At 50.3% G+C, this 24,517-nt stretch overlaps 1 protein-coding gene across 5 annotated transcripts in view; it reads right to left on the bottom strand.

Moving 5' to 3' along the window:
* The window catches only part of Mfn2 (mitofusin 2), a 29,964-nt gene continuing 5,447 nt past the window's right edge, over nt 1-24,517 (bottom strand). For 3 of the 5 annotated variants that reach the window (XM_008849937.3, XM_008849935.3, XM_029554483.1), the window contains 17 exons: nt 23,602-23,780; nt 20,053-20,188; nt 16,673-16,835; nt 15,605-15,729; nt 14,122-14,230; nt 13,914-14,021; nt 12,811-12,964; nt 12,171-12,238; nt 11,914-12,035; nt 9,003-9,129; nt 8,508-8,612; nt 8,179-8,281; nt 7,270-7,490; nt 5,844-5,999; nt 4,399-4,595; nt 2,798-2,932; nt 1-1,437 (listed from right to left, as the gene is read on the bottom strand). In XM_008849937.3, coding sequence (XP_008848159.1) covers nt 1,368-1,437; nt 2,798-2,932; nt 4,399-4,595; nt 5,844-5,999; nt 7,270-7,490; nt 8,179-8,281; nt 8,508-8,612; nt 9,003-9,129; nt 11,914-12,035; nt 12,171-12,238; nt 12,811-12,964; nt 13,914-14,021; nt 14,122-14,230; nt 15,605-15,729; nt 16,673-16,835; nt 20,053-20,188; nt 23,602-23,776 — 2,274 coding nt within the window. In that variant the 5' untranslated portion in view covers nt 23,777-23,780 and the 3' untranslated portion in view covers nt 1-1,367. Of the gene's footprint in view, nt 1,438-2,797; nt 2,933-4,394; nt 4,596-5,843; nt 6,000-7,269; nt 7,491-8,178; nt 8,282-8,507; nt 8,613-9,002; nt 9,130-11,913; nt 12,036-12,170; nt 12,239-12,810; nt 12,965-13,913; nt 14,022-14,121; nt 14,231-15,604; nt 15,730-16,672; nt 16,836-20,052; nt 20,189-23,601; nt 23,781-24,517 lie in introns of those variants that run through there. The other 2 variants (XM_017802401.2, XM_017802400.2) reach the window with 2 other exon arrangements.

Below are 24,517 nucleotides of genomic sequence, written 5' to 3'. Positions count from 1 at the left end.
CAGGGTCACAACTTGGGCTTTATTTTAGTTTCCAATACGATCAGCAGCGACACAGGTAACTCAGGCAGGCGCATCACCTTGACTACACCGGAAGCAAGCTCACTGTGTCAAGCTCTGTTTGCACCCCAGAGAAGGAGCACAGAACAGTTAGCAGCAAGAAACTAAAGTGCTTTGCTAAACTTCTCTCAGAAACTTCTTTCCCTTGGTGGTATAAAGTTTACCTACTGTATAAGCTCAAAATTTCATTCATTTCTTGGGCTACACTGAAAAAAAATTCATATTTATTCTAATTTTTTTTTCTTTCAAAAAGAACACAACATTCATTGGGATTGTGAGACACTGATTGTGGCTGTCTTGTGGCCAGCTGCAGTCATGAGGTACAGGATACAGTTCAGAGAATGGTTATCTAGGGGAGCTTGGAGCAAAGTGGGGACACACTCGTTAGTGGGGCCAGCAAGACTCTCAGAGGGAAGTCAGAGGGAGGGCTCTCTTCTGCACCAACCTCCAACCATCCTGGGTAGCCCCCATCTTCCACCATCCCTCCTTCTACATCCTTCAACCACCTGGACTGAACTTGCTCTCATAAATAATAAACCAGGACTAAGGGACCAAGGGCTGAAACAAAGCAAGGGCCTCAGTGGCAAGAAGAGGCAAGTTCACCTCACTGTGATGCCAGCCATCCACAGTACCATCACTCTGACACCAGATCCACACACCTTCTCCTGAGCTCCTCCCTCTGCTCTGGCTGGCTCCAGTGTCCCTACCTTCCCACATGAGCTGCCTGAGGCTAAAGCCTGGGGTGTTTGCTGAGCCTGGATACCAAGCACAGCGGAAAGACTGCACGTGGGACAAAGCGCTAAAGCTGGGGGCAAACACCACAACATATAATCCCTGGGACACACTTGGCCCTTCCAGAACTATCTTGAATTCTTCTGGGAAGGAAGTCCAGTCACCCCAAACACGGTCTCTCTCTGTAGGTGTGCTGGAGTACAAAGGTGGGCAGGTGGACTAGGGCTGGAGAAGATGGAGTGTCTGCCTGATACATGTGAAGGCTCCATCAGTCATTCTGTAGGGCCACTGTGATCCGAGGCCTTATCAAGTGAACCTCAACCAAGCGCACACGGTAAGCAGACATGGCCTCGCACGACTCCTTGGTGCCGAGCTGTCCAGTTGTCATCAAAGTCTCCTTTGGGGTTTGAGGCAGAGGGTTTTCCTGCAGGGGTCGGGGTGGGGAGTAACTGGTGCCAAAGGGCTCAAAACGATACGAGACAGTGGGCGCTTACTTCTCTGCAATGGCCAGGGACAGAAGTTGATGGTAGGCAGGCAGCCCTGCCCCTTCTCCATGCAGGCCCCGTCCCAGCTGCCCACTATCTGCTGGGCTGCAGGTACTGGTGTGTGAACATGTTGAGCTCACTGTCCAACCAGCCAGCTTTATTCCTGTAAAGACATGGTTGCTTTGTAGATGTAGGCCAGCGGCAGGTTGTACCAGCCTGCCTGCAGTTTCATCTACGTCTCCAATAGTGACACTCCAGTCTGCAGTCTGCCTTTTTTTTTTTTTTTTTTTTTTTTTGAGACAAGGTCTCCTTGTAGCCCCAGCTGGTCTGGAACTCACAGATATCCACCTGTCCACCTGCCTCTGACACCATGACCAGTCCTGTTTTTTTTTTTTTTTTTTTTTCTAAAAGAGATGAGTTGAGACAGGATCCCACTATGTAGCCCAGGTTGGGATTACAGGCATCAACTACTACGCTTCACGCTTCACTTCAGCCCAGGGCAAATTCCCAAGCTGCTGAAGTCAGCTTTCCTGCTCAACGGGTGAGGAGTTGGGGTGTTGGCTCAGCCTGTCCCCACGGCTGACAAGCAGCAACAGAAACCCTGTACCCCAAGAGCCCCAGAGGGTTGGCAGTATGTCCCTGGTGACAGACAGGAGGTGCACATCCACACAGGCCAGGCACGGGAGGGAAAGTCCGCTGATCTGATGGGGGCTGGAGCCGAAACCCTCCAAGTACCTCCCCTCTGGCTCTGTCCCCTGTGGGCCTCTGACATCAGAGGTGGAAGGCAGGAAGTACAGGTCCCCGTGTGCTGATGTTATCACAGCCTGGGCAGGCTGAGGACTTAGCAGAGCACCTCTACCTTTAGCTATGGTTGTTATGAAATTATACTCCCATTTCACAGAAGCAAGCTGACAGGGTGCAGGACCAGAATCCAGAACCCAACCCTTCTATGACCCTATTCTGAATAAACTTCACAGTTCTACAGAGACCCTGAAGACCTGGCTCCAAGACTTCCCCAGTGGGTGGACATGTGCTCTGCCTTCCCTTTCCTGGGCTCAGACAGGAACTAAATATGAGGTGGGTTATCAGGCCTAGCACAGTGCAAGGAGAACTGATATGCAGCCCACCTGCACCCCCAAGCCCCATCTGGCCATTTCCTACGGGACTCCAGACAAGGCACCCAGCCTCTGTAGCCACCAATTTTCCTATTTAGAAAGCAGAGCTGACGACCTGCTCTCAGGGATGGCAAAGACTGAGACAGCCTGTGTAAAGTGCTAAGGCCCTGAGTTTGAAAAAAGGTGCCCCCAAGCTGCAATGTGACAGCCCTGTCTTCCTGGGATGTCACTATGCCTCAGCTGCAAGCCCCATGAGATCAGTGACACTGTCTTGCTGGGTCTCTAGCACCAGCACCAGTAGCTTGCAAACATCTCACAAGGGAGCTAAATCCTCACAGAGTGCCTGGCATCCACACTGATGGCAGGTGAACCCTAGCTCCCCCACCTCTGGCCACCAGGACACCTCACCTGAGCAATTTTGCTTTGCTCTGAAGGGAATCTAGAGCCTCAACTTTCTTATTCATAGCTGCGATCTCCTGCTCCAGATTGTCCCTGGTGATGTCCACTTGCTGGCACAGATGGGCAAAGGTCCCAGACAGTTCCCTGAAAGGACAGAGGTAAGATCAACTGGGCACACTACAGTTTAGGCTAAATCCACCCAGAGCAGCAGCAGGGACTGACTACATCCCTGCCTGACTTGGTTCTGCTTTGGCAGAATCCTTCCCACCTCTGCTGAAACCACCAACAGCTCTCAACGCTCGCATCCAAGCCACGGGGCAGGACCACAGGAGGCCCAGCTGTCTAGCAGTGCAACCTAACTTGGACACAGAGGCCAGGATTCTGGCCCTGTTGCTTATCACCTGAGTGGCAGGGGAAGAGACTAAGCTCTAAGTCTCAGTGTCCTTTTTGTGTATGATGCTGGATCTTAAACCCAGGCCTTAATACATGTAAGTCAAACTCTCTACAAACTAAGCTATATCCCCAGCGCTGCTTGGTGCTCTCATTTGAGAAAGTACACCCCAATAAAACAGTATCTGCTCACAGAATTACAAGAGGAAAGGAAGAGCAAGTGTAAAACAGCTCTTCCACATCACAGTAAGGCCAAAATACAAGCCAAGCATGGCAGCTTCTGTCTGTAATCTCAGGAGGCTGAGGCAGGAGGATTGCTTTGTGTGTGAGATTAGGCTAAGCTATGAGACCTTGTTGAAAGACATGGGGGGGAACGCAGTGCAGCCACCTCTCCCATAACCAAGATGGAGCACCCATAAGTACAAGTACCATCAACCAATGAGGCACTGTGAACAGGCGGCAACACGACCTCACAGCTGCATCACATGCCCTTCAAGGCTTTTTAAAAAAAATTTTACTGAGACAGGACTTCCTGTAGCCCAGGCTAGCCTCAAACCCCCTACATAGCCAAGGATGACCTTAAACTCCTGATCCTCTTGCCTTCACCTTTTGAGTACTGGGATTGTAGGTGTGAACCACCATGCCTGGTTTATGTCATGCTGGGGACTGAATCCAGGGCTTCATGAATGTTGGCAAACCCTGCCAAGTGAGCTACATTGCTAGCCTCCAGGCAACCTTTAAAATCTCTGGGGTTGGAGAGATGGCTTAGAGGTTAGGAGTACATACTACTCTTGTAGAGAACCAGAGTTTGGCTCCCAGCACCCACACTGGGCAGCTCACAACCACCTGTAACTTCGACTCTAGGGGGGATCCATTGCCTCTGGCCTCCACAGGCACTGCATTCATGTGCATATACCCACACACAGACACATAATTAAAATTATAAAAACAAATATTTAGAAGAATGAAATGAAATCAAAGTCCCTGAGGCATCTGCTGATTTGATTTTCTCCTTTTCCCATTCCCCACTTGGGTCACTGGAGGTCTACCTAGCCTCAGCCTAGGACAGAGGGTGTCCTGGACCCATCTGTCATCCTTGAACTCAAAGTTAGCACTACACAGCCCAAAGTGCCAGGGCCATGATACTCAAGGCCCAGGGCCTCCCAGGTCATACTCAGAGGGTATCAGAATGTCCTCCCTCAGGTCCCTGGGCCACTCACTGCTGGACCTGGTGGCTGCAGTTGGAGCCGGTATAGCTGATAATGAGCTGGAGCTTCTCACTGGCGTACTCCACAAATTGGCGTTTGAAGGCCCTCTCCTTGGCCCTGGTAGTCCAGGTCAGACGCTCATAGACGTACAGGAGACCATAGAGTCCAAAAGAAAGGGCGATGAGTCGCCAGCCCACTGCCTTCCACACCTGTAGGGAGACATGGTCAGCTCCAAGCACGTTTCTGTGACCCTGCTCAGCACAGGAGGCTTTGAGTTTCTACCCGAAGTTCACCTTCCAACATCTTTGACCGCACTGAGGCCAGAAGGCCAGGGACATTTCCAATTGGAAGTGAGGGAAACTAAGTGTTGGTTTGACTTGACTTATGCAAAGTATGGGGTAAGGACCACAGTCCTGATCTAGGTAAGCAGGGGTTTTCCAGTGCTGGGGATGTAATATGGGGCCTTACCCATGCTAGGCAAGCTCTCTACAGCCTCAAACCCGGGAGACAGGCTTCCTAAACATGAGGTGTTCTGAAGACAACAGAAAGAACTCAGCTCCACTCCTCAGTAGCTAGCTGGAGGGAGTATAGTTTGGGTCACAGAATGGGGCTTGGAGTCAAGCATCAAGACTCTCGCTTCCTGTCATCCTGGCTGTGTGAACTTGGGGCAGTTTCCTTCTAAGTTTCTTCATTCACAAGAGACACATGGTATGAGTTCGATTTGGAGGGTTGTCTAGGTGAACAGGATGCTAGAGAAAGGCTCCAGAACTATCAAGTGTCAGTGTCACAGTTCACAACCCTCTGCTAGGTACTATCTGTGGAAAGTCACAGAGGGTATGACTCGAGACTGAGGGACAGGTCTTTGTCCTACGTGCAGCGAAAACAACACTTGGCAGTGTTTGTGACAGTCACTCTGCCACCATTCTGCCTCTCCACTGTCTCCAGAGCACAAAAGCTGGTCAGCAGCACCAGGAAGATCTCAGGCCAGCTGCACTGTGTCTTAAAACTCAGGATATGGTGAGTTTCTGCCCTCCCCAGAAATCAGGAGGGCAGCCTACTACTCAGGCCTTGGGTTGGAGTCATGAATCCAGAGGTGGGAGAGGACAGTTCAAGGCCCAGGTGTGCCTCTTTTCTCTCGAGTTTTGCTGTTTCCTCACCTGTGAAGAACGTACGCTCTCTCCTCACTTCTCTAGAACCAGGCTCAGTACCTCAGGGGCTTCCCTATCTGCCCCACACGGAGGAAGAGGCCTCAGAGTCAGATGGGGGAGGGTTCAAACTCTAGTTGTGGGGTTTTGGCAGGCCATATTCAAGAAATGGGAACATCCTGTTAGTTGGCTGATGTCTAAACAGGACAATACATTTACACGAAAAGGCTCAGGCCACATAGCACCCAGGATGGAGAACACTCACTGAGTCCCTCAGGCCCTCCCCATTCCCAAGCAGGACTTGTCACTGACCACTCCTCCGACCACGAGAATGCCCATGGAGGTCCTGGATGTCAGAGAGGCCAGGCCGGTAACCATGGAGACCATGAGTTCTTCCTGGGTGAGTGAGCCTTGTGGCAAGGGAGGCATGCTGGGGTTGGCAGGTGTCAGAGGGACGGGACGCTGAACCTGATGGGAGAGATGACAAAGGAGAAAGGAGGTATGTCAAGTCTCTCATTGAGCAAGCCCTCAAAGACCCTTAGGATGAGGGGAGCCAGGGTAGGGCAGAGAGGCTCCAATTCCCAAGGGGAGAAAGGAGGAAAAGTGGACTTTGTGTTCAGCACAGAAGGATTTCTGCTTCTTAAGAAACCTGCCAGCAATGTCAGGCGTGGTGGCACATGCCTTTAATCCCAGCATTCGGGAGGCAGAGGCAGGCAGATCTCTGTGAGACTGAGGCCAGCCTGGTCTCCACAGTGAGTTCCAGGTCAGCTGGGGGCTACAGGGAGACCCTGTCTCAAAAAAAGAAAAGAAAAAGAAACCTTCCAGCCCAGGGTGAGCACTGTAAGCTCAGGATACAAGCCCTGGTCATCAGGCGTGTACCAGCTCAGTATATGTTTATCCTTTGTGCATCTTTGTCTGTGCTGTCTGTATGTGTGGTGTATGCATGTGAGGTCAGGATATCCTATGTCTTCCTCTACCACTCTGCCTTAATGCCTTGAGACAGGGTCCCTCAATGAACTGGAAGCTCACTGCTTCAGCCAGGCTGGCCAGCAAACTCTAGGGATCACCTGTCTCTGTCCCCCAGTGTCAGGGTTACAGGTATGCATGGCTGTGCCTGGCTTTATATGTGGGTGTTAGAATCCAAACCCAGGTCCTCAGGCTTGCAGAATAAGCACTTGCACCCACTGAGCATCTCCCCAGCCCCTAAAGCATTTGAGACAGGGTCTCTCTGTAGCCCTAGCTGTCCTGGAACTCACTATGTAGCACCAGGCTGGCCTTGAACTCACAGAGATCCGCCTGCCTCAGCCTCCCAAGTGCTGGGATTAAAGGCGTGAGCCACCACGCCTGGACTAAAGCATTTTTTATTCTAAATTTTAAAGTGGTAGTATAGAGATGAATATTTTTAAATTCTTGTCTAAAATCTTTTCATGATGTTAGGGATAAAATTCAAAGCCTCCTGCATACCAGGCAAATATTCTACCACTGAGCTACACCCAACCCCCACGTCATCTGTTTTTAATGATTACATACCTTTAACAGGTACTAGAAAACTCAATATTGTCATTAGAACAAGACCAAGCTGAGGATGACAGTGCTGACCATGGTACGATGAACCAACCTGGAGCACATACGGTACAGCTTAGCTGTCTGCCTTGGGGAATCCCTGTCACAGCCTGGCTTGTGTATCTGGTTACAGTGTACAGACTGACCTCCCATGATGAAAGAGAGCTTCGCTTGCCTGGTCGTTGTAGCCCATCAAGGCCCGGCGGCTGTTCTTGGGGCCCAGGAACCTGTTGACGAGCATAGTCCATCCAAGAGAAAAGTGGAACTCTATGTCCTCCTGAAAGTCGGCACACAGCTTGTCACAGTTCAGGTCATAGCTGAGGGAGAAGCACTGGCGAGGGACCAGCATGTCTATCTGATTCCGCACAGACACAGGAAGGAGGGGCTTCAAGCCATCTGTCAAGGGTACAAACAGGGAGAATGTGCATCAGCTCAGGCCTGTACCACACCTGTACCACACCTCAGAACAGTGGCCATGCCAACTATTGCCAAAGATGCGGATCAGCTCTGCAGAGAAACCACACCAGGGTGGGTCAGCCAGTGGGACTGCCTCTGGCAGGCAGGCCACTTCCCAACCAAGAGTATATAAAACTTGCCAGCAGTCACGTCCCATGTGGATTGCAGGGGCAGACCACTTCTCAACCTGTGACAGTGACCCACACGGTAACTCAGAATGGGTTCCCCCAAGTCATACAGAATGACGTCAAGACACACATCCAGAACTTGAAGGTGTCAAGTTAAATCATCACCGAAGGTGACAGATAAGAAAGGTCATCATATTTTAAAGATTTATCTTATTAAAGTGTGTGGGGGGGGTGTGGGTATGTGCTCCTGAGTTCAGGTGCCCATGGAGGCCAGAGGCATTGGATACCCTGGAGCTGGAGTTGCAGCCGGTTGCCGGCAGCCCAATGGAAGCCAGCAGCCTAGTGTGGGTGCTGAGAACCAAACTCGGATCCTCTGCAAGAGCAGTACACACTCTTAACCACTAAGCATCTCTCCAGTCCCTCCTCTTATTTTTGGATTAGCCTTGACTTGGAGTTGGCAATCCCACAGCCCAGGTCCCGAGTTCCCCTGTGACACTAACCTATCATGTCCTGCTGCATGGTCTGCAGGGAGCTGGTGATGGCTGTGGAGCAGCGGTCAGACATGTTCCGGCCTAAGCCTTCCTCTATGTGGCGGTGCAGTTCCTGCCACCAGAAAGGAGAGGTTACGAGAAGAGGCCCCATATTGGGAGTCCCAGGCTGCTCAGTCAGGCCTGCCAGGTGACCAAAGAAGGCTGAGGAAGCCTGGGCCTTTTGTCCCCAGCTGTCACTTCCACTCAGGAGCCAAGACACACCAGCTAAGGCAGAGGTGTTGTCTCCACGGTGACTCCACCCAGAGGCCCTTGCGAAGAGCACTCACTGCTTCACTCACATTCTTATAAACCTTGAGGACGACTGGGGATGGGTGGAAGTCCATCTGGTACTCGTCCACCAGTGCAGAGAGGCGCCTGATCTCCTCAGCCATGGCTGTGGATACCTGCAGCCAAGGGAAGCACACTGTTGGCAGCAAGAAGTGTGTGCCTCACTCTGCAGCAGGAGAGACTCTGGTGAGCTGCCTGCCTGTCCCCACGCCTGGTCTCTCCAGCTCCTGTGTGACTGAAGCCTCTGAGGGGTAAGACCTGATAAAACAGCCCATCAAATGTCCAGCTGGCCCACAAAGGAGGCCTGGGAGAGGAGCACTTGCCCAGGGCCACACAACAGGAGGATGGAACCCAGGGGAAGCTCTGTATTCTTGAATCGGGGACCACAACTTCCTCTCAAAAAGCTGTTAGCCCCTAACACCAGGGTGTCTGACTTACCACTTCTGCAGCACACTCTAAACTTGACTCTGAGCCCAATCTCCCCAAGCACTTCTCCTTACTCTCACCTGCCTTTCCACTTCTTCCGTAATCTGTTTAATTCGTAGTTTATAGTCTTGGGCCAGGAGCTCCAGCTGTTTGTCAATAAATCTCAGTCGATCTTGCCGTTCTTCCCGCACTTCCAGGCAGTAAACCCTGTGAGCGGAAAGCACTGTCAGAGACCAGGCAGAGGAGCCCCAGGGAATACTGGGGAGCTCACCCAGACCACTGCCATCCTGCCTGGACAGGGTGTCACACACAGAAAGGAGACAGCCATTCGCTCCTGGTCTCCCATTAGGAGAGAAAACTGGTGACAAAGAGGAGAGGAGGCTAAAGGAGGGTTAGAGAGAGTTCTGCCAACTAATACAGGGGAAAATGCTTGACAGGCCAGCAAGATGGCTCGTCGGGTCCACATACTTGCTGCACAAGCCTGACAACCTCAGTTTGATCCCTAGAGCCCTTGTAAAGGTGGAAGGAAATCCAATTCAACAAAGTTGTCCTCAAACACTGGCATGTGTGTGCCCACACATATGTAATATCTATACAATAATAACAAACAAGAATGTTCAACCTCACCAGCAACTAGGAAATGAAACTTAAAGGAGATTACACGTTCTACCTAGAAGTCTGGGACAAGTGGCCATGTCTCGAGGTGAGGTGGGAGCTGTGGAAGTGGGGGCTCCTCCAGTCAGTGCTGGGGGCAGGGACTGCTCTGGAGAGCAACAAAGAAAAGCTGAGTAAAAGTGAAAACGTGCCCACCCTGTGGCAGAGTTAGGGGTGTGTGAGTCCTAGACTCACAACATGCCCAAGCAGATGCCCACTGTGGCAAGTTTGCAATGGCATAAGGAAAGCAAGCTAAAAACCAATCAACAGACCCGGGCATGGTGATGTAGCCTTTAATCCCAGCACTCAGGAGGCAGAAGCAGGTAGATATCTGTAAGGCCAGTCTGCCTACAGAGTTCCAGGCCAGCCAAGGGCTATATAGTGAAACCATGTCTCAAAAATAAACAAATAATCAACAGGAAAATGAGGTCCTCTCACAATGGGATTTGCTAAGTTACTATTCATGAATTCAAATGTGTCCCAAAAAGGATAAAGGAGGAAACCACGCAGAGTGGAGAGAACAGCAAGGTGCAGGCACATGTGGACGTACCGTGTCTGACACTCGCAACACAAGCCCAACAGCCTACAGTCTCCTGGTGCTTTAAGTAGGAAGCACCTTTTACATTTTGGGTAATGATTTTAGAGAGATGGTTCAGCAGTTAAGAGCACTGCCTGTGCTTCCAGAGGACCTAGGTTTGGTTCCCAGCACCCACATGGAGGCTAACACCTGTCAGTAACTTCAGTTCTAAGCAATCCAACACCCTCTTCTGATCTCCATGGGCATTGCATGAATGGATACACTCACATCCATGCAGGCAAAACACTTATACACATAAAAAAATTAATTTAGCCAGGCGTGTTGGCGCACACCTTTAGTCCCAGCACTCAGGAGGGAGAGGCAGGCAGATCTCTTTGAGTTCAAGACTAGCCTGCTCTACATAGTGAGTTCCAGGCCAGCTGGGACTACAGGAAGATCCTGTCTCAAAAAGACCAAAAAAAAAAAAAAAATTAAAAAACTTGGGAGGTAATGGGGCCACGAATTTACCATCACCTCTGATGAGTGGTGAGATCAAAGAATCAAAGGATGATTAACTCCTTGTTTGTTCTGTTTTAACTTGAGGCAATCACTGTCAATTCTCTGTGGCAAGCTGTCTGTATATGATTCTCTGTGTTTGTCTATATTTTAAATTTCTCAAAAAAAAATTTTTTTTTTTTTTTTGAGATAGGGGCTCATGTATCTCAGTTTGGCCTCAAGCTCAGTAAATAGCCAAGGATGATCTTGAACTTCTGATCCTCTTGCCTCTACCTCCAGAGTGCTGGGATTACAGGCATGCTCTACCATATCCAGTGTGTGGTGTGCTAGGGACTTAACTCTGGAGTTCATGCATGCTAAGTAAGCACTCATCAACTGGAGCTACATCTCTAGCACCACTATGCCTGTTTAAAAATAGGTTCAGGCTAGGGTGACAGAAGAGGATCTGAGCAGGAAGATCTTGAGTTCAAGGCTAACATGGACTACACAGCAACTATCGTTTTTAAAAATCAAAAACAAGCCGGGAATAGTGGTGCACGCCTTTAATCCCAGTACTCGGGAGGCAGAAGCAGGTGGATCTCTGTGAGCTCAAGGCCAGCCTGGTCCACATAGTGAGTTCCAGGAGAGCTGGGGCTACAGGGAGACCCTGTCTCAAAAAGACCACACACACACACAAAAAAAAACCAGAGGGCTGGAGAGAAGGCTCAGCTGTTAAGAGCACTTCTCTTGCAGAGGACCCGAGCTCGAGTCCCAGCACCCACATGGTGGCTAATAACCATCCTTAACTCCAGTTCCAGGGACTCCAATGCCCTCTTCTGATGGCCACAGGCATTAACACAATATGGGTGCTCTTATATACAATGCAGGCAATACATTCATACACATAAAATAAAAACAATAAATTAAAAAAAAAGAAAACCAGTGGGCTAGGGTTTGTAGCTCAGTAGTACAGTGCTTGCCTAGCATGCATGAGACCTTAGTTTTGAAGCCCTACACAACTGAAAACAAAAAAACAACCACCCTTCCCTCCTTCAAAACAATGTGTTGAGGCTCTGAGAATGGCCACAGTACCTGGCAAGGGGAGGGCCAAGGCCTCTGGCATAGAACCTCACTGCTCAGGCCGTGTGGGTGATCAGACACCTAGCAGCTCCCTACCAGGCTGCCTATGTGGCTCTAATATGGGTCCCAGTACATGGACTCAGCCTGCCATTAACATTCTGACCATAGGCATGCCCTAGCTGCCCAGGCCAGAGTACTCAGAACCATCATTTCCCAGTACCCCTCTGCCTCCGTTTTGCTCTCACCGCTGCTCCTGAGCTGCGATGTGCAGGGAGTCCATGATAAGGCGAACGGCCTCTGCGATCTGCTTGGCCCGGACTGTGTGCTGCTCAAATTTGGTTTTTACTGCAGACTGGGAGATGCACTCCTGGAACAGACAGAGGTTCGGAGGGAGGTGGGGGCCACCAATTCCAAGGACTAGGCTGTGCCTTTCATGGCTAGGGACAGGGCTAGAGAGAGCTTTGGGAGACAGAATAGTCACATACCAGAATCAAAGACTTACCTCAAATCTCCTCTCGAAATTCTGAAATTCAAACATCCTCACTTGAAAGCCTTCTGCAAGAGCACCCCCTAAGAGAACAACACTGTTAGTGAGGGCCCAGCTCTGCACGAGAGCAGAATGGGGGCAGCCCCTCCACCAGTGACTTTTCTCACCCTGCAACCAAAAATACAAGAAGCAACTTATGGGAGGGTTCACGGTGCAGAGAGCAGCACCTCACGGCAGGGAAGGTAAGGCTGCTTGCTCACATCTCACCGGACAAGGAATAGAGAAAGAGAACACCTGTGCTGGGCTGGCTTTCTCCTCCCCCTTTTTGTGCATTCTGCGACCCCAGCCCATGGGATGACACCACCCACATTCAAGGTGGGCAGCTCCTTCGCAGGTAAGCCTCTCTGAAAAAGCCCTCATAGACATGCCTGGAAATGTCTCCTAGGTGATACTAAATCTAGTCAGCCTGGCAATGAAGAGTAGTCCTCATCCCAAGCCACTCCCACTGCTGACACAGGCAGGACACAAGGGCCTCTCCCTCCAGGCTCTGCTCATCATCCTATCCCCAGAACCACTCCTTCCAACTCACTCAGCAAGAGACCCAACATCTCACTCCAATACCCAGAAAAAGGAGGGTACCTGCTCCCATGGTTACCTCCTTCCGGCATGCCCTGGGCTTTCTGGATCCTGGCATTGAGTACCTCCTTGGCAGACACAAAGAAGATGCGGTCCCCAGCCTGGGCTCGATCCACCACACCCAGCTCATCCACCAGAAAGCCAGTGCAGCGCTCCATGTGCTGCCTCCGCACCTGGGCCCAGACAGACAGGCATGCATGTCCACATGGCTCAACATTCAAAAGGAATAAACATACAGTGAAAGGTTGTCTGTGCTCTTGAGCTACAGCTTCCCCAGAGCCAACGCCCTCTGGGCTCCTGAGACACACTGCCAGGGCACATAAGGATACATAAGCAAGACCCAAAGCAGGTCCCAAACTGCCTCAGTTTACAGTCCTGTACTTTGGTGTCCCAGAAGGAAAGGAACTGGGGCGGGGGAGGGGGGTAAAGGAACCTAAACCCAGTGTTACACTGACAAGTCTCCCAGTGCCTTGTTTTAGAAACCGAGTCAGCACCCTGGACGGTCCCTCCCAGCTCCAACATACTAGGCTGCACTGGTAGAACCTAAAAAGGTTAAGACCCTCCTGTCACATGTCAGGTGCTTGGAGCAGATTGCATCCTCTGACAAATCTATTTATTAGAGGCATCCCTCAGGTGAGGAGAGGATTGCCAGACAGGCTAAGGAACTGGCCAAAGCAGCCAGCATTTGGACAAGTCCAATGTCATCTACTGCTCCTTCTTTTTTATCTCACACGAGTTGAAGAGTTGGGAGCTGTGCTAAGAACCACCATTCTCCCCTCTCTAAGCTTCTTTCCTGAATCTCTTCCTAAAGCCTATTATGTATGCATTGATTTTTTGTGAAACAAATTTATTACTGGCCCCCAACAAAAACGCTTTAACAAACAGAAAGAAAACCAGACAAAACAAAGGTGCAGGAATCTGGTGGGGATGTGGTTTACCCTGGGAGAAATCAAGGAAAGGAAAGAGAAGAGGAGGTAGAAGGGGATGATTAAAACTGTCAAGGAACTCATTCATGGGCAATCTCTGGCAATGACCTTAACTCAGGGAAGCTGCCAGGAAGAAGAGAGCACAGCCGGTGTTCATACCAGGGTGCAGGCTCCAGACTGCCAAACATACACCCACCTCCTCCATGTACTCAGGCTCTGAGGCAGACGCATCCCAGCGGTTGTTCAGGATGAAGATGTTAGGCCGGGAGAGACGCTCACTCACTTTGTGGAAGAACTGCTTCTCCTAGATGGGGCAGAATCTTGGTGGAGGAAGGGTCATGCCACCCAAGGCCCTACCAGTTACCTGCCCAGCCGATCCAAGGACAAGGTGGAGGAGGAGGTACCGTCTGCATCAGTGTAGACTCCGAGTTAGCCACCAGCACAAACACGTCAGCATCCAGGCAAAACTTGTCAATCCAGCTGTCCAGCTCTGTGGTGACATCAATCCCAGGGCTGGTGGTGACAGGGGTACATCAATATGGTCAGGCACAAGCATGGGCCCCAGTTTGTGAGCAGCCCTGGGACTTGCCAAGCAGCCAGGCAAAGGAGGGGACAGTAGGGTGGGAGAGAACCAGGCCTTCCCTCCCAGAGACCCTTAATGTCCACCTCTTATCCTTCCATCACTGGGAAAGGTAAGGACTTCTAGTTTTAGGGTTTATTTTTTTAGCAACTGTGTCACTTTTATGAAAACATAATGTCTTGTATTTTACTTTAAAGATAGACAATCAAAGTCAGGGTTTTTTTTTTTATTTCTTCTTCTCCTTCTTCTGTTTTTTTAAGTTGAAATGGCGTCCTGTTGCCAAGGCCGACCTTAAACTCACTATGTAGCTAAGAATGAATTTGTCTTTGTTTTTAAATTTTTTAAAATGTGTACAAGTGTTTTGCCTAAATGTATGTAAGTGCATCTGTTCCTTCTGCCCAAGGAACTTGGAAGAGGGTGTTGGATCCCCCGGAACTAGGGTTACAGACAGTTGTTTGCTGCCATGTGGGTACTGGGAACCGAATCTGGGTCCTCTACAAAGAGCAACAAGCTGAGCCATCTCTCCAGCCCTCTGAGGATGAATCTGAACTCCTGATTCACTTGCCTCCAGCTACCAAGTTATAGATTTACAAGTGTGCAATACCACAGCCAGCTTTCAAGTTCTGATTTTATGAGTCCAGGGAAAGGCTACAGTACCACACTTCTTGTGGGTGTCACATGTCCACAAAACAGGAATAAAATACCCCAGCAACCACAAAAGCTAGCCAACATGTGCATCAGTCCCAACAACCCTTCCCAGAGCCAGTGTCCTGAGGGTTGTTCAGGCATAGCCTGCTAGGGGCATTTCAGGCACAAGTAAAGAGAACACTTAAACAGGCCCCAAACTGCTTCAGGTTAGTCTCCATAGTGCTGCATTTTGGTGTCTTAGAAGGAAAAGAACTGAGGGGGCAAGGAACCTAAATCTAGTTCCACACCATAACAAGTCAAGACTCCCAGGACCTTGTTTTAAAAAACTAGTGGGCAGCCCAGACAGTCCCTCCCACCTCTAACACACTCAGCTGGACTGGCAGAACTTAGATATACTAGGTGGGGTGCAGGCCCTCCCCCACCTCTCAGCACCTCTCCTATCTCTCAAACAGCGCACTGCTAGGATATCTGCAGGGCACTGATGCCAATGGGCATGATAATCAGACCCTGGAGGCAATCCAAGAGGCAGGAGGATTTGGTTGAGCTCTCTGAAAGGGGCCAACATTTAAACAGAGCAAACACAGGATGAAGGGGACTTAGGTCTGGATCACCTGGATGCCCTCAGGTTGGACTGCCCAGGAGAACCTCCGCCCTCTCACCTGTCCATCAGCACGAGGTCATCCTTCAGAAGTGGGCACTTGGAGTTAGGCCACATCACACTCACTAAGCTGCCGGCATGTAGCTGTTCATCCTGATGGAGGGCATGGGCCAGCTGGTTCACAGTCTGATGGCAGAGGAAGAAAAGAAAGATCAGGCCAAGTCACCAGCTGAGAGATGTACCACCTGTCACGGTAGCCTACGAAGGCTGACTCAGCAGCTACCCTATTCTTAGAAAAGACTTATTTATGCTTGTGCATTTTCAAGTGTGAGTGTGCACACACAGCCAGAGAGGCCAGAAGAGGGCGTAGTATTTCTGGGACTGGAATTACAGGCAGTAGAGAGTTGCCCACCATGGGCACTAGAAACTAAACTTGGGTCCCCTGAAAGGGCAGAAAGCACTCTTAACTATTAAACTACCTCTAAACACCCCTTTTCTTTCACTGCACATACTACCAGTAAGAACTAGCTTTGTATACTTCCCCTTTAAGCCTCCCCGCCACTTCTCTCTTTTTGAGACAGGGTCTCCTGTAGCCCTAGCTGGCCTGGAACTTGCTATGTAGACCAGGGTAGCCTCAGTCTCATAAAGGCCAGCCTGCATCTGCTTCCCGAGTGTTGTGATTAAAGGTATGCTAGCCCATGCTCAGTTCAAGCCTCTTTCTTCAATATCATCCTGAAACCCAATCTGTTCTGCAACGATTAATTCTTTATGAATCAAAATGCACACCTGGCTCCAGAGCTGCCTCTGAGAAAAATGAGAGCGCACCAGCTGCTGACTGGTATGTGAGAACCCAGAGCACATCCCTGGCGATATCCCCAGCAAGTGCAGTGTGTGCTCCCCTCCTACTCAGCGCTCTGTCAGTCAACCTGCTCACCCTTAGCAAGTCGGGCCCTGTTCTTGGTGCTCCGGTTTTCTGACCTCCTGAACACTCTTACATTTTCCACAAAGTTCATGAGCATGTGGACATGGAGGTCAGGTCATGGACATGCGACATATATGTGCTGGCTGGTCCAAGCCCAGACTCCACCCACCTGCACACAAGGTAGAGAGCTGGCTGGCTGGTACCCACCTTGACACTCCTCTTTTCCTCCGAGCCCTCAGTGAGGAGGAAGGCCTCATGGCCATCTGTGCCCTCCACCCGCAGGAAGCAATTAGTGGTGTGGCCAATCCCAGAGGGCAGAACTTTGTCCCAGAGCATGGCATTGATGACAGTGCTCTTCCCATTGCTCGTCCTAGGAGAAAATAACTGTGTCAGCAAAGTCAGCGGCTAGTCTGGGTTTCACAGTGCAGTGACCAGCCTAGGGGGTAGAGTCTTGCTCTCTGCAATGTCGATAGCTCCCAGGCAGCACTGGTAAGGCAAATGTCCATCAGCCTGAACCTGTTATGTGCCTTGGCTCATACTTCAGACCAATCTGCAAGCAGCTGGAGCATTGTGGGGCCCGGTATAGATGTGTGACCTGTTCTCGAATGGTCCAGCACCTCTCAGAAGGCATCAACGGAGACTGCCTTCCCCAGAGTATAACCTTCTGGAAGCATAGGCCTTCTCCCCATGGCTCTCTTCCTGTCCAAATGACCTCAATGAAATGACTCATGTCCTTGTTTCCCACATTGGGCCTGCCGTGCTGCTCTTTTCCCATCATTCTCCTCTTCGCATGAGAAGCCCCACCTCTCGGGCCCAGCAGTGCCAGGCCTTTCCACATTCTTCCAGCAGCTACTCCACGTTTCAGTGCTAAGCACTCACTCTTCTGCATGGCAGACCCCAGCAACACACTGCCTCAGAGCTACAGGCCTTCCCTACATCCAATGGGACAGGCAGGCACCAGCACCCAGGTGAGGGCCAGGCCACACCTTCCAGGGAAGGATGAAACAGTGGCAGGCCAGAGTTGCTGAGGGCACACCTGAGGCCCGAGTGACAAGTTGTCAAGGACAAGACTCCAGGCACAGTGCTCATATGAGGCTACCACTGTGTGCCAAGCACCCAGCTTGTCTGGAAACCTCATCGCCTGTATAGGATCTTAATTTTCTTTAAGACAAGTTGGCCTCAAACATGCTATGTAGGATGACCTTGAACTCCTTATCTACCTGCCTGCACCTCCAGAGTGCTAGATTACAGGTGTGTGTGCCACCAACACCTCGTTTTATGCAGGGCTGGGGATCAAACCTAGGGCTTCATGCATGCTAAGCAAGCACTCTACCAACTGAGGACTTTAATTCTTTTTAATGAAAAGGCTTGGGTTTTCATTTTTTTTTAATGACTACTAAACCCCACAGTATAATGAGAATCAGCTCAAACTATAAAACTCTTAGAGGTAAAGGGAGAGGGAGAGCTTCACAACACTGGAATGGCAAATGACACCAAATGGACAGGCAAAAAAGTACACACAGATGATCAGACTATGTCAAATAAAGAACTGGGCACCAAAGCCACAACGGGGGCTCAACATGGTGGCCCCAGCACTGAGGCTGGGGTGGCAGGATTGCCAGAGTCCAGGAGCTGAAGACCAGTATGGGCAGCAGAGTAAGGTTCATCTCAAAAAACAAAAACAAAAATAAGCAAAGAACCAACCATCCCACAGTGGGCTGTTACTTCCCACCCAGTAACATGGCCACTAACAAGACACAACAAGGATGTGGGGAAACGGAGCCCCTAGGCACTGCTGCTGGAGCATACGATGGTGCAGCTGCTGCAGAAAACAGCAGAGCAGGGCCGTGTGGCAGGCCACAACAGAATTAGGGTATTCTCCAACAATCCCACTTCTGTGTACAAAAGGGACCAGAAAGAACATCTATACGCCCATGTACACAGTGACATTATTCACTGTAGTCAAAAGATGGACGTGACTCAAATGTTACGGAGATGAGCAAATAAACAAAGTGTGGTACAGACATACGATGGAGTAGTATTCAACCTAAAAAAGAAGGAAGGGGACTGGAGGGATGGCTCAGTGGATAAAGTGCTTGCCACACACACATGAGGACTGCAGCTCAGATCCCCAGAACCCTGGTAAGAGGCAGACAGTCATGGCAGCCATGTGTAATCCAGATCTCAGGAGGCAGAGACAGGGCATCCCTGGGGAAACCAAGGCTACCTAGACAGGCTGAAGTGGCGCGCTCTGGCTCCATCAAGTCCTTGCCTCAATAAATAGAGAGTATTTAAATAAGATAACCAATGTCAACCTTTAGCCTCCATCGCAACAAATACACATACATACATGAATGCACACCATACACACAAAAGGAAGTTCTGATGAATGTGCCTACACTTATCAGCTGTGAGGGTACTATGCTAAGAAAAGCCAGTCACTAAATGAAAAATAATGCATGGCCAGGCGTACTAATGCAACTATAATCCCAGCACTCGGAAGCAGAGGCAGGCAGATCTCTGTGAGATTAAGGCCAGCCTGGTCTACATTGTAAGTTCCAGGCCAGCTGGGGCTACAGAGAGACCCTGTCTCAAAAAAATAAAAACAAACAACTAAAACCCAATATATGCTGGGCGTGGTGGTGCACGCCTTTAATTCCAGCACTCGGGAGGCAGAGGCAGGCGGATCTCTGTGAGTTCAAGGCCAGCCTGGTCTACATAGTGAGTTCCAAGACAGCTGGGGGCTACCGGGAGACCCTGTCTCAAAAAGACCAAAAAAAAAAAAAAGAGAGAGAATTAAAGACAGCCTGGGTTACGGAGTGAGACCCTTCCTCTAAAAAAGAATAATGTTTGCCAAGGGTCAGGGTAGGGAAGTAGGAAGCTGTTACCATGAACCATCTCAGTTTCATGAGAGGAAAAGTTGTAAGACCAGCTGCATAGCAAGGTGAATACCGCACCACTGCCCCACACTTCCTAATGTCATCTGGAGGACCGGGGTGCAGCTCAATAGAGACAGAGCGCTCAAGGGATGTGTGGACGCTGGTTTCAATCTTAGGTACCTCTCCCCAAAAGACTCGTTTTAAGTATGCTTTACAATTTAAAAATAAATGCTGCAGAGCCGGGTGTTGTGGTGGGAGGCACAGGCAGATAGATCTCTGCGAGTTCAAGGCCAGCCTGCTCTACATAGCAAGTTCCAGGCCAGCTGGAGCTATAGAGACCAAAATAAATAAATAAATAAAATAAAATGCCCCAAGATGACTCTGTAGCTAAAGGCACTTGCCACCAAGCTTGACGACCTGAGTTTGAGTCCCTAGGACTCACATGATAAAAGTCAAGAACTGACTCCTGCAAGTTGTTCTGACCTACACACAGAGATACATACATACATACACACCATACAGAATAATTAAAAATGCAATAAAAAACTAAAAATAGCAGTAGTGATCCGTTTAAAAACATAACGAAGAGCATGATGGACTTGCACACTTCTACTCCCACTGTGGGACACACGGGCTGTGACCCACACAGGGCCTCCCTCCCTGATCCCACCCAGAAAGACAGAAGCAGTGAATGCTCCCAGGACTCACCGGCCAAAAAAAGCCACCTTCATGTGCCGCCGGGCCAGCACCTCGCTGATGCCCCTGACCTTGGACAGGTAGCCTTTGACATCCAGAACCTGCTCTTCAGTTGTCACCGGGTCCAGCTCTGCATTCCTGTAGGTGTCTGGGAGATGGAACGAAATGGGTCAGTCAGTGGGCAGAAGACTTCCTCAATCACAAGTCTGCCAGGGTCAGAGTGCCAGCCTCACTTGCCCTGATGCCTGGCTCCCCAAACCACAAGACTGCCTGCCAGGGCCAGAGTGCCAGCCTCATTCACCCCAATGTCTCACTCTCCAAGCCACGAGACCACCTCCATGACTCCCTGCTCTACCACCAAACCCGAAGTTCCAAACTCCCTTCTACGGCCCCATGGTGTGGTAGCTAAGATCAGGGATGGGGAGCAGGACGGCCTGGGTTTCTTCCTGCTGGTTCTTATCTCTTAAGAACAGCAGTATTGGAGCTGGAGAGATGACTCAGCAGTTAAGAGCACTGGCTGCTCTTACAGAGGACGTGGGTTTGCAGGGGACCCACATGGCAGCTAATAACCATCCCTCTTCTGGCCTCTGTGGGCACTGTATGACACTGGTACACTCACATACATGTAGGTGAAACACTCACACATAAAATATAATTTTTTTGTCTTTTTTGAGACAGGGTCTCCTTGTAGCCCCAGCAAGAGTATCTGCTTCCCAAGGCTTATAAAGATGAATTCTTTAAATAAATTCAAGGTGCTAAGCACCATAGCTGGTGCAAGGACCTAAATGCTGTCTCTTTACTCCTGTATTTTGTTTAGTTTTATTGAATCAGGGTCTCCCTGTAGCCCCAGCTGGCCTTAAACCCACAGAGATCCACCTGCGTCTGCCTCCTGAGTTCTGGGATTAAGGTGTGCACCACCACGCCAGGCAACTTGTGTATTTTTAACAGATGCTTACCAAGCTCCCTGCTGGGTGCCATTCTGGTTTCTTAATGGCCTCACCTCACCTTCACTATATACTCTACACACAATGTGAACCAGGCAGCCTGGGTCTGGAGCCAGGCCTTACCTAATCCATGTCACTTCAAGAGGTACTTCCTGATCTGGCTCTGGCCTAGCTGCCCTCTCTGGCCTAGTCTCTTTTGAGTCCCTACCTCTCTCTCTACCACAGCATCTGGCCAAACTCACCAGCCTCCTCACTCTGGCTTTGCTTGGTGCTGCCCACCCCGATGTTACCAAAGCTCTGAAGAACAGACACATTGCTGTAGAGTGCTGGGGCTCACTCCCATTTGGCCTTGGGTCTCACGTGGTTGGCAAGCGCCTTGAAACCTTCCCCAGCCACACCTCCACCTGCGTGTGCAGCACACTGTACTTGTCCCTGATGCAAATGGCTAGCTCACCTGTCTGTATTATCAACTCATAAGGCAGAACCAGCCCTGTACCAGCACTGACTAGCACTTGAATCAATGTGAGCACAGTATAGCTTTTCCTCCATGCCTGACAGCAGATGGCTAACAATTTGCTATAGAAGACATCAGCTGAGTGAGATCTTGCCCCCATCCTGCCTCGCCCTTCCACCTGGGTGCTCTTGCAACCTGTGAAGCAGACGGGGGTTTGGGTTGGCAGCACACTCTTATAGCAACCAAGCTGGCAAGTCCCAGCCCTGAGAACATCCCCAAAGCATCCAGAGTATGACAAGTGGCATGTCAGACACTAGCCAGTGAGTTTTCCTCTAGTTAGTGCCATGAAAGGAAGTGACCAAACCAACGTGCCCCCCCACATCCACCAGTCACCCCCACACAGACCCATCAACATTCCTCCCTTATATGGGCACATTGGCACAGCCTTTGCAATGCCCCTAGTAGGAAGCTGACTCTCAAGCATGTGGCTACACTGGACAACAAGCTGACTAGCTCTCATCGTATGCCTGGGTGGGAAGCATCCTCTCCCCTGCCCAGAGCAATCCCAACACAGCTCCAATCACTTGGCCTCTTTCCTTTCCATGTGCTCAATAAGCAAGGGCCTCATTTTTTTTTTGGTCTTTTTGAGACAGGGTCTCCCTGTAGCCCCAAATGGCCTGGAACTCACTATGTAGACCAGGCTGGACTCGAACTCACAGAGATCTGCCTGCCTCTGCCTCCCAAGTGCCGGGATTGAAGGCATACACTACCACGCGTGGCCGGACCTCATATTTTTACAAAAAGACACACAAAAGCACCATGAATGACACCTTCCTAAAACACGTATCAGTCCACAGTATCATCATCTGAGTAACTCAAGGCATCACAGAGGTTGGTTGGGCTCTGTGAAGGCTCAGCCTGGTTAGCCTTCCCTACATACTAGGTCCAGCATAGGGATGGCAGAACAGAAATAAACAGGCAGCGAACTGCACCATTCCAACCTCCAATCATATACTAATATGCGAATACTTAGGGGACACCTTCTCTTACCTCAAGCCCCATGCACAGGGCAGGACACAGGTAAGTTAACAAGACTGGACATGGTCTCTTTCTTCAATGGCGCCTTAAATACTAGCCTGGCCATGTGAGATGATGAGAAACCAAGTGTCTCTACTTGAAAGCAGGCTAGACAAAAAGTGGTTCACCTGAGCCAGGGGTCAAGCCGTGGGGCATCCCCACTCGACCTGCCAGGTTCTACACACAAATTGGAATGCCCCTGGTCTCACCTGAGCCCCTCTTTCACACATGAGGAAACCAAGGACAGAGAAGACCCAGAACGTGGGTCTTCACAGACAAGGGAACCCGAGGGAGCCTGAGACAGCAGGTGGCTGGAGCTCCAGGCGGAGTGGGGCACTGGGAAGCAATCTTCCTCAGCTGACAGAGGCTAGGCTCAAATTAGTAACTAGGAAAAAAGGCACAGTGGTGTGGATCTCCTACTTGTATTCCTATTGCCATCTAAAAATACCCGATAGGGCACCAGGTCTGGAATAATCAACACCTAACTGGTGCTATGGCAGCCAGAACTGGGCCAAATAAGACACATAGGTTGTGGCATTAGAGACACCTCAGTAAGCTAGCCCAGTCACGCCCAAGGTTTCAGAAAACTCTCAAATCTTACTCTACTTGTCGTGTGTGTGTGTGTGTGTGTTTTGGAGATAGGGTCTCATGTAGCCTCAAACTCATTATGAAGCTCAGACCTTAAACTCCTGTTCCTCCTGCTTCCACTTCCCAAGTGCTGGGATTGTAGGTGTGACCACCACACCTGGCTTTATCTGGTGCTGGGGATGGAACCTATTGGTTTGTTCATGGCTGGCAAGCATGCTGCCAACTGAGCCACATCTCCCTCCCTGCTTGCCATTTTGACAGGGGTAAGAATCACCTACCCCCTGCGCCAACAAAATGAGGAATTCCCAAGTTAATTCCTGACTCATGGTTTGCCTAATCTTCCTGGAACTCAAGTCCACGGGGATCCAAGCAGTGCACTGCTGAGGGCAAAGACCTGCCTGTCCATGAGTTCCCCCAAAGGAGAACTGTACTTTCGAACCCCCAAATCCCCAAACTCAAATTTCTGACAGGGCCTGGCTGAGCAGGGGCCCAGCTCACCCTCAAGGAAGCTGGCACTCTCCTGGATGTAGGCCCCCAGCTGCTCAAAGATGCCATTGATCTTCTTCTTGGCAGTGACGAAGTGCTTGAGTGGGGAAGCATTCACCTCAGCCATGTGTCGCTTGTCTTTCTTGATGGAGACAATAGAGTTGCATCGAGAGAAGAGCAGGGACATTGCGCTGCAAGGGAAGACCACATGAGACAGAAGTGTCCACCTTTGGGCATTCTGCTGGGGCGCAGGGGTGGGAGGGAAACTGGGACCATAAGGAATATGGGGCCCGCCAGGGCTCACTCAAGGGCAGCCAGCTTAGAACTGCTTCTTGAGTAAAAAGGGAGTTCTCAGAACACCTGGGCCAGGCTCCCTGTCATACTCTCTGGGCTCACAAATGTCTGATAGCAGAGCCCTGAATTCAGGGTTTGGGTACTGGTAATTTCTCGACTGTTCAACACTGCCTCAAGCCTCAGGGAGATGTGGAGGAATCTTGAGGTAACATGCAGGAGCCCTCCTCTGAGGCTCAGACAGAAATTCAACTTACCTCCTACACACTATCCACCTAAGAAAGCACCAAACAGTCAAAGAAAGAAGCACTCAAGGTGAGCACCACGCCCATCCTTGGTCTTTCTGCTGTCTAAGAACACAATGGCCCTAATTTCTGACAGGGTCTGTTTGCTTGCTTAGGGGGTAAAGGCAAGGAGGAGTGATCTTAAGCAAGAGGGATCTACTTCTGAAACTTAAAAAAAAGTACTGACCCAAGCATAAAGTACTGACCCGACTGTGGCATATGCCTGCAGTCCCAGCACTTGGGAGGCAGAGGCAGGAAGATCAGGTGTTCAAGGCCAGCTTTGACTATATAGTGAATTCAAGGCCAGCCTGGGCTACATGAGACTCTTTCTCAAACAACAATAGCAACAGCAA

Source organism: Nannospalax galili, unplaced genomic scaffold, assembly GCF_000622305.1.
Source record: "Nannospalax galili isolate Female #2095 unplaced genomic scaffold, S.galili_v1.0 scaffold1225, whole genome shotgun sequence".
Lineage (NCBI taxonomy): Eukaryota > Metazoa > Chordata > Mammalia > Rodentia > Spalacidae > Nannospalax > Nannospalax galili.
Note: the sequence above shows the minus strand (reverse complement) of the source record. Positions and strands in the feature narration are given on the sequence as shown.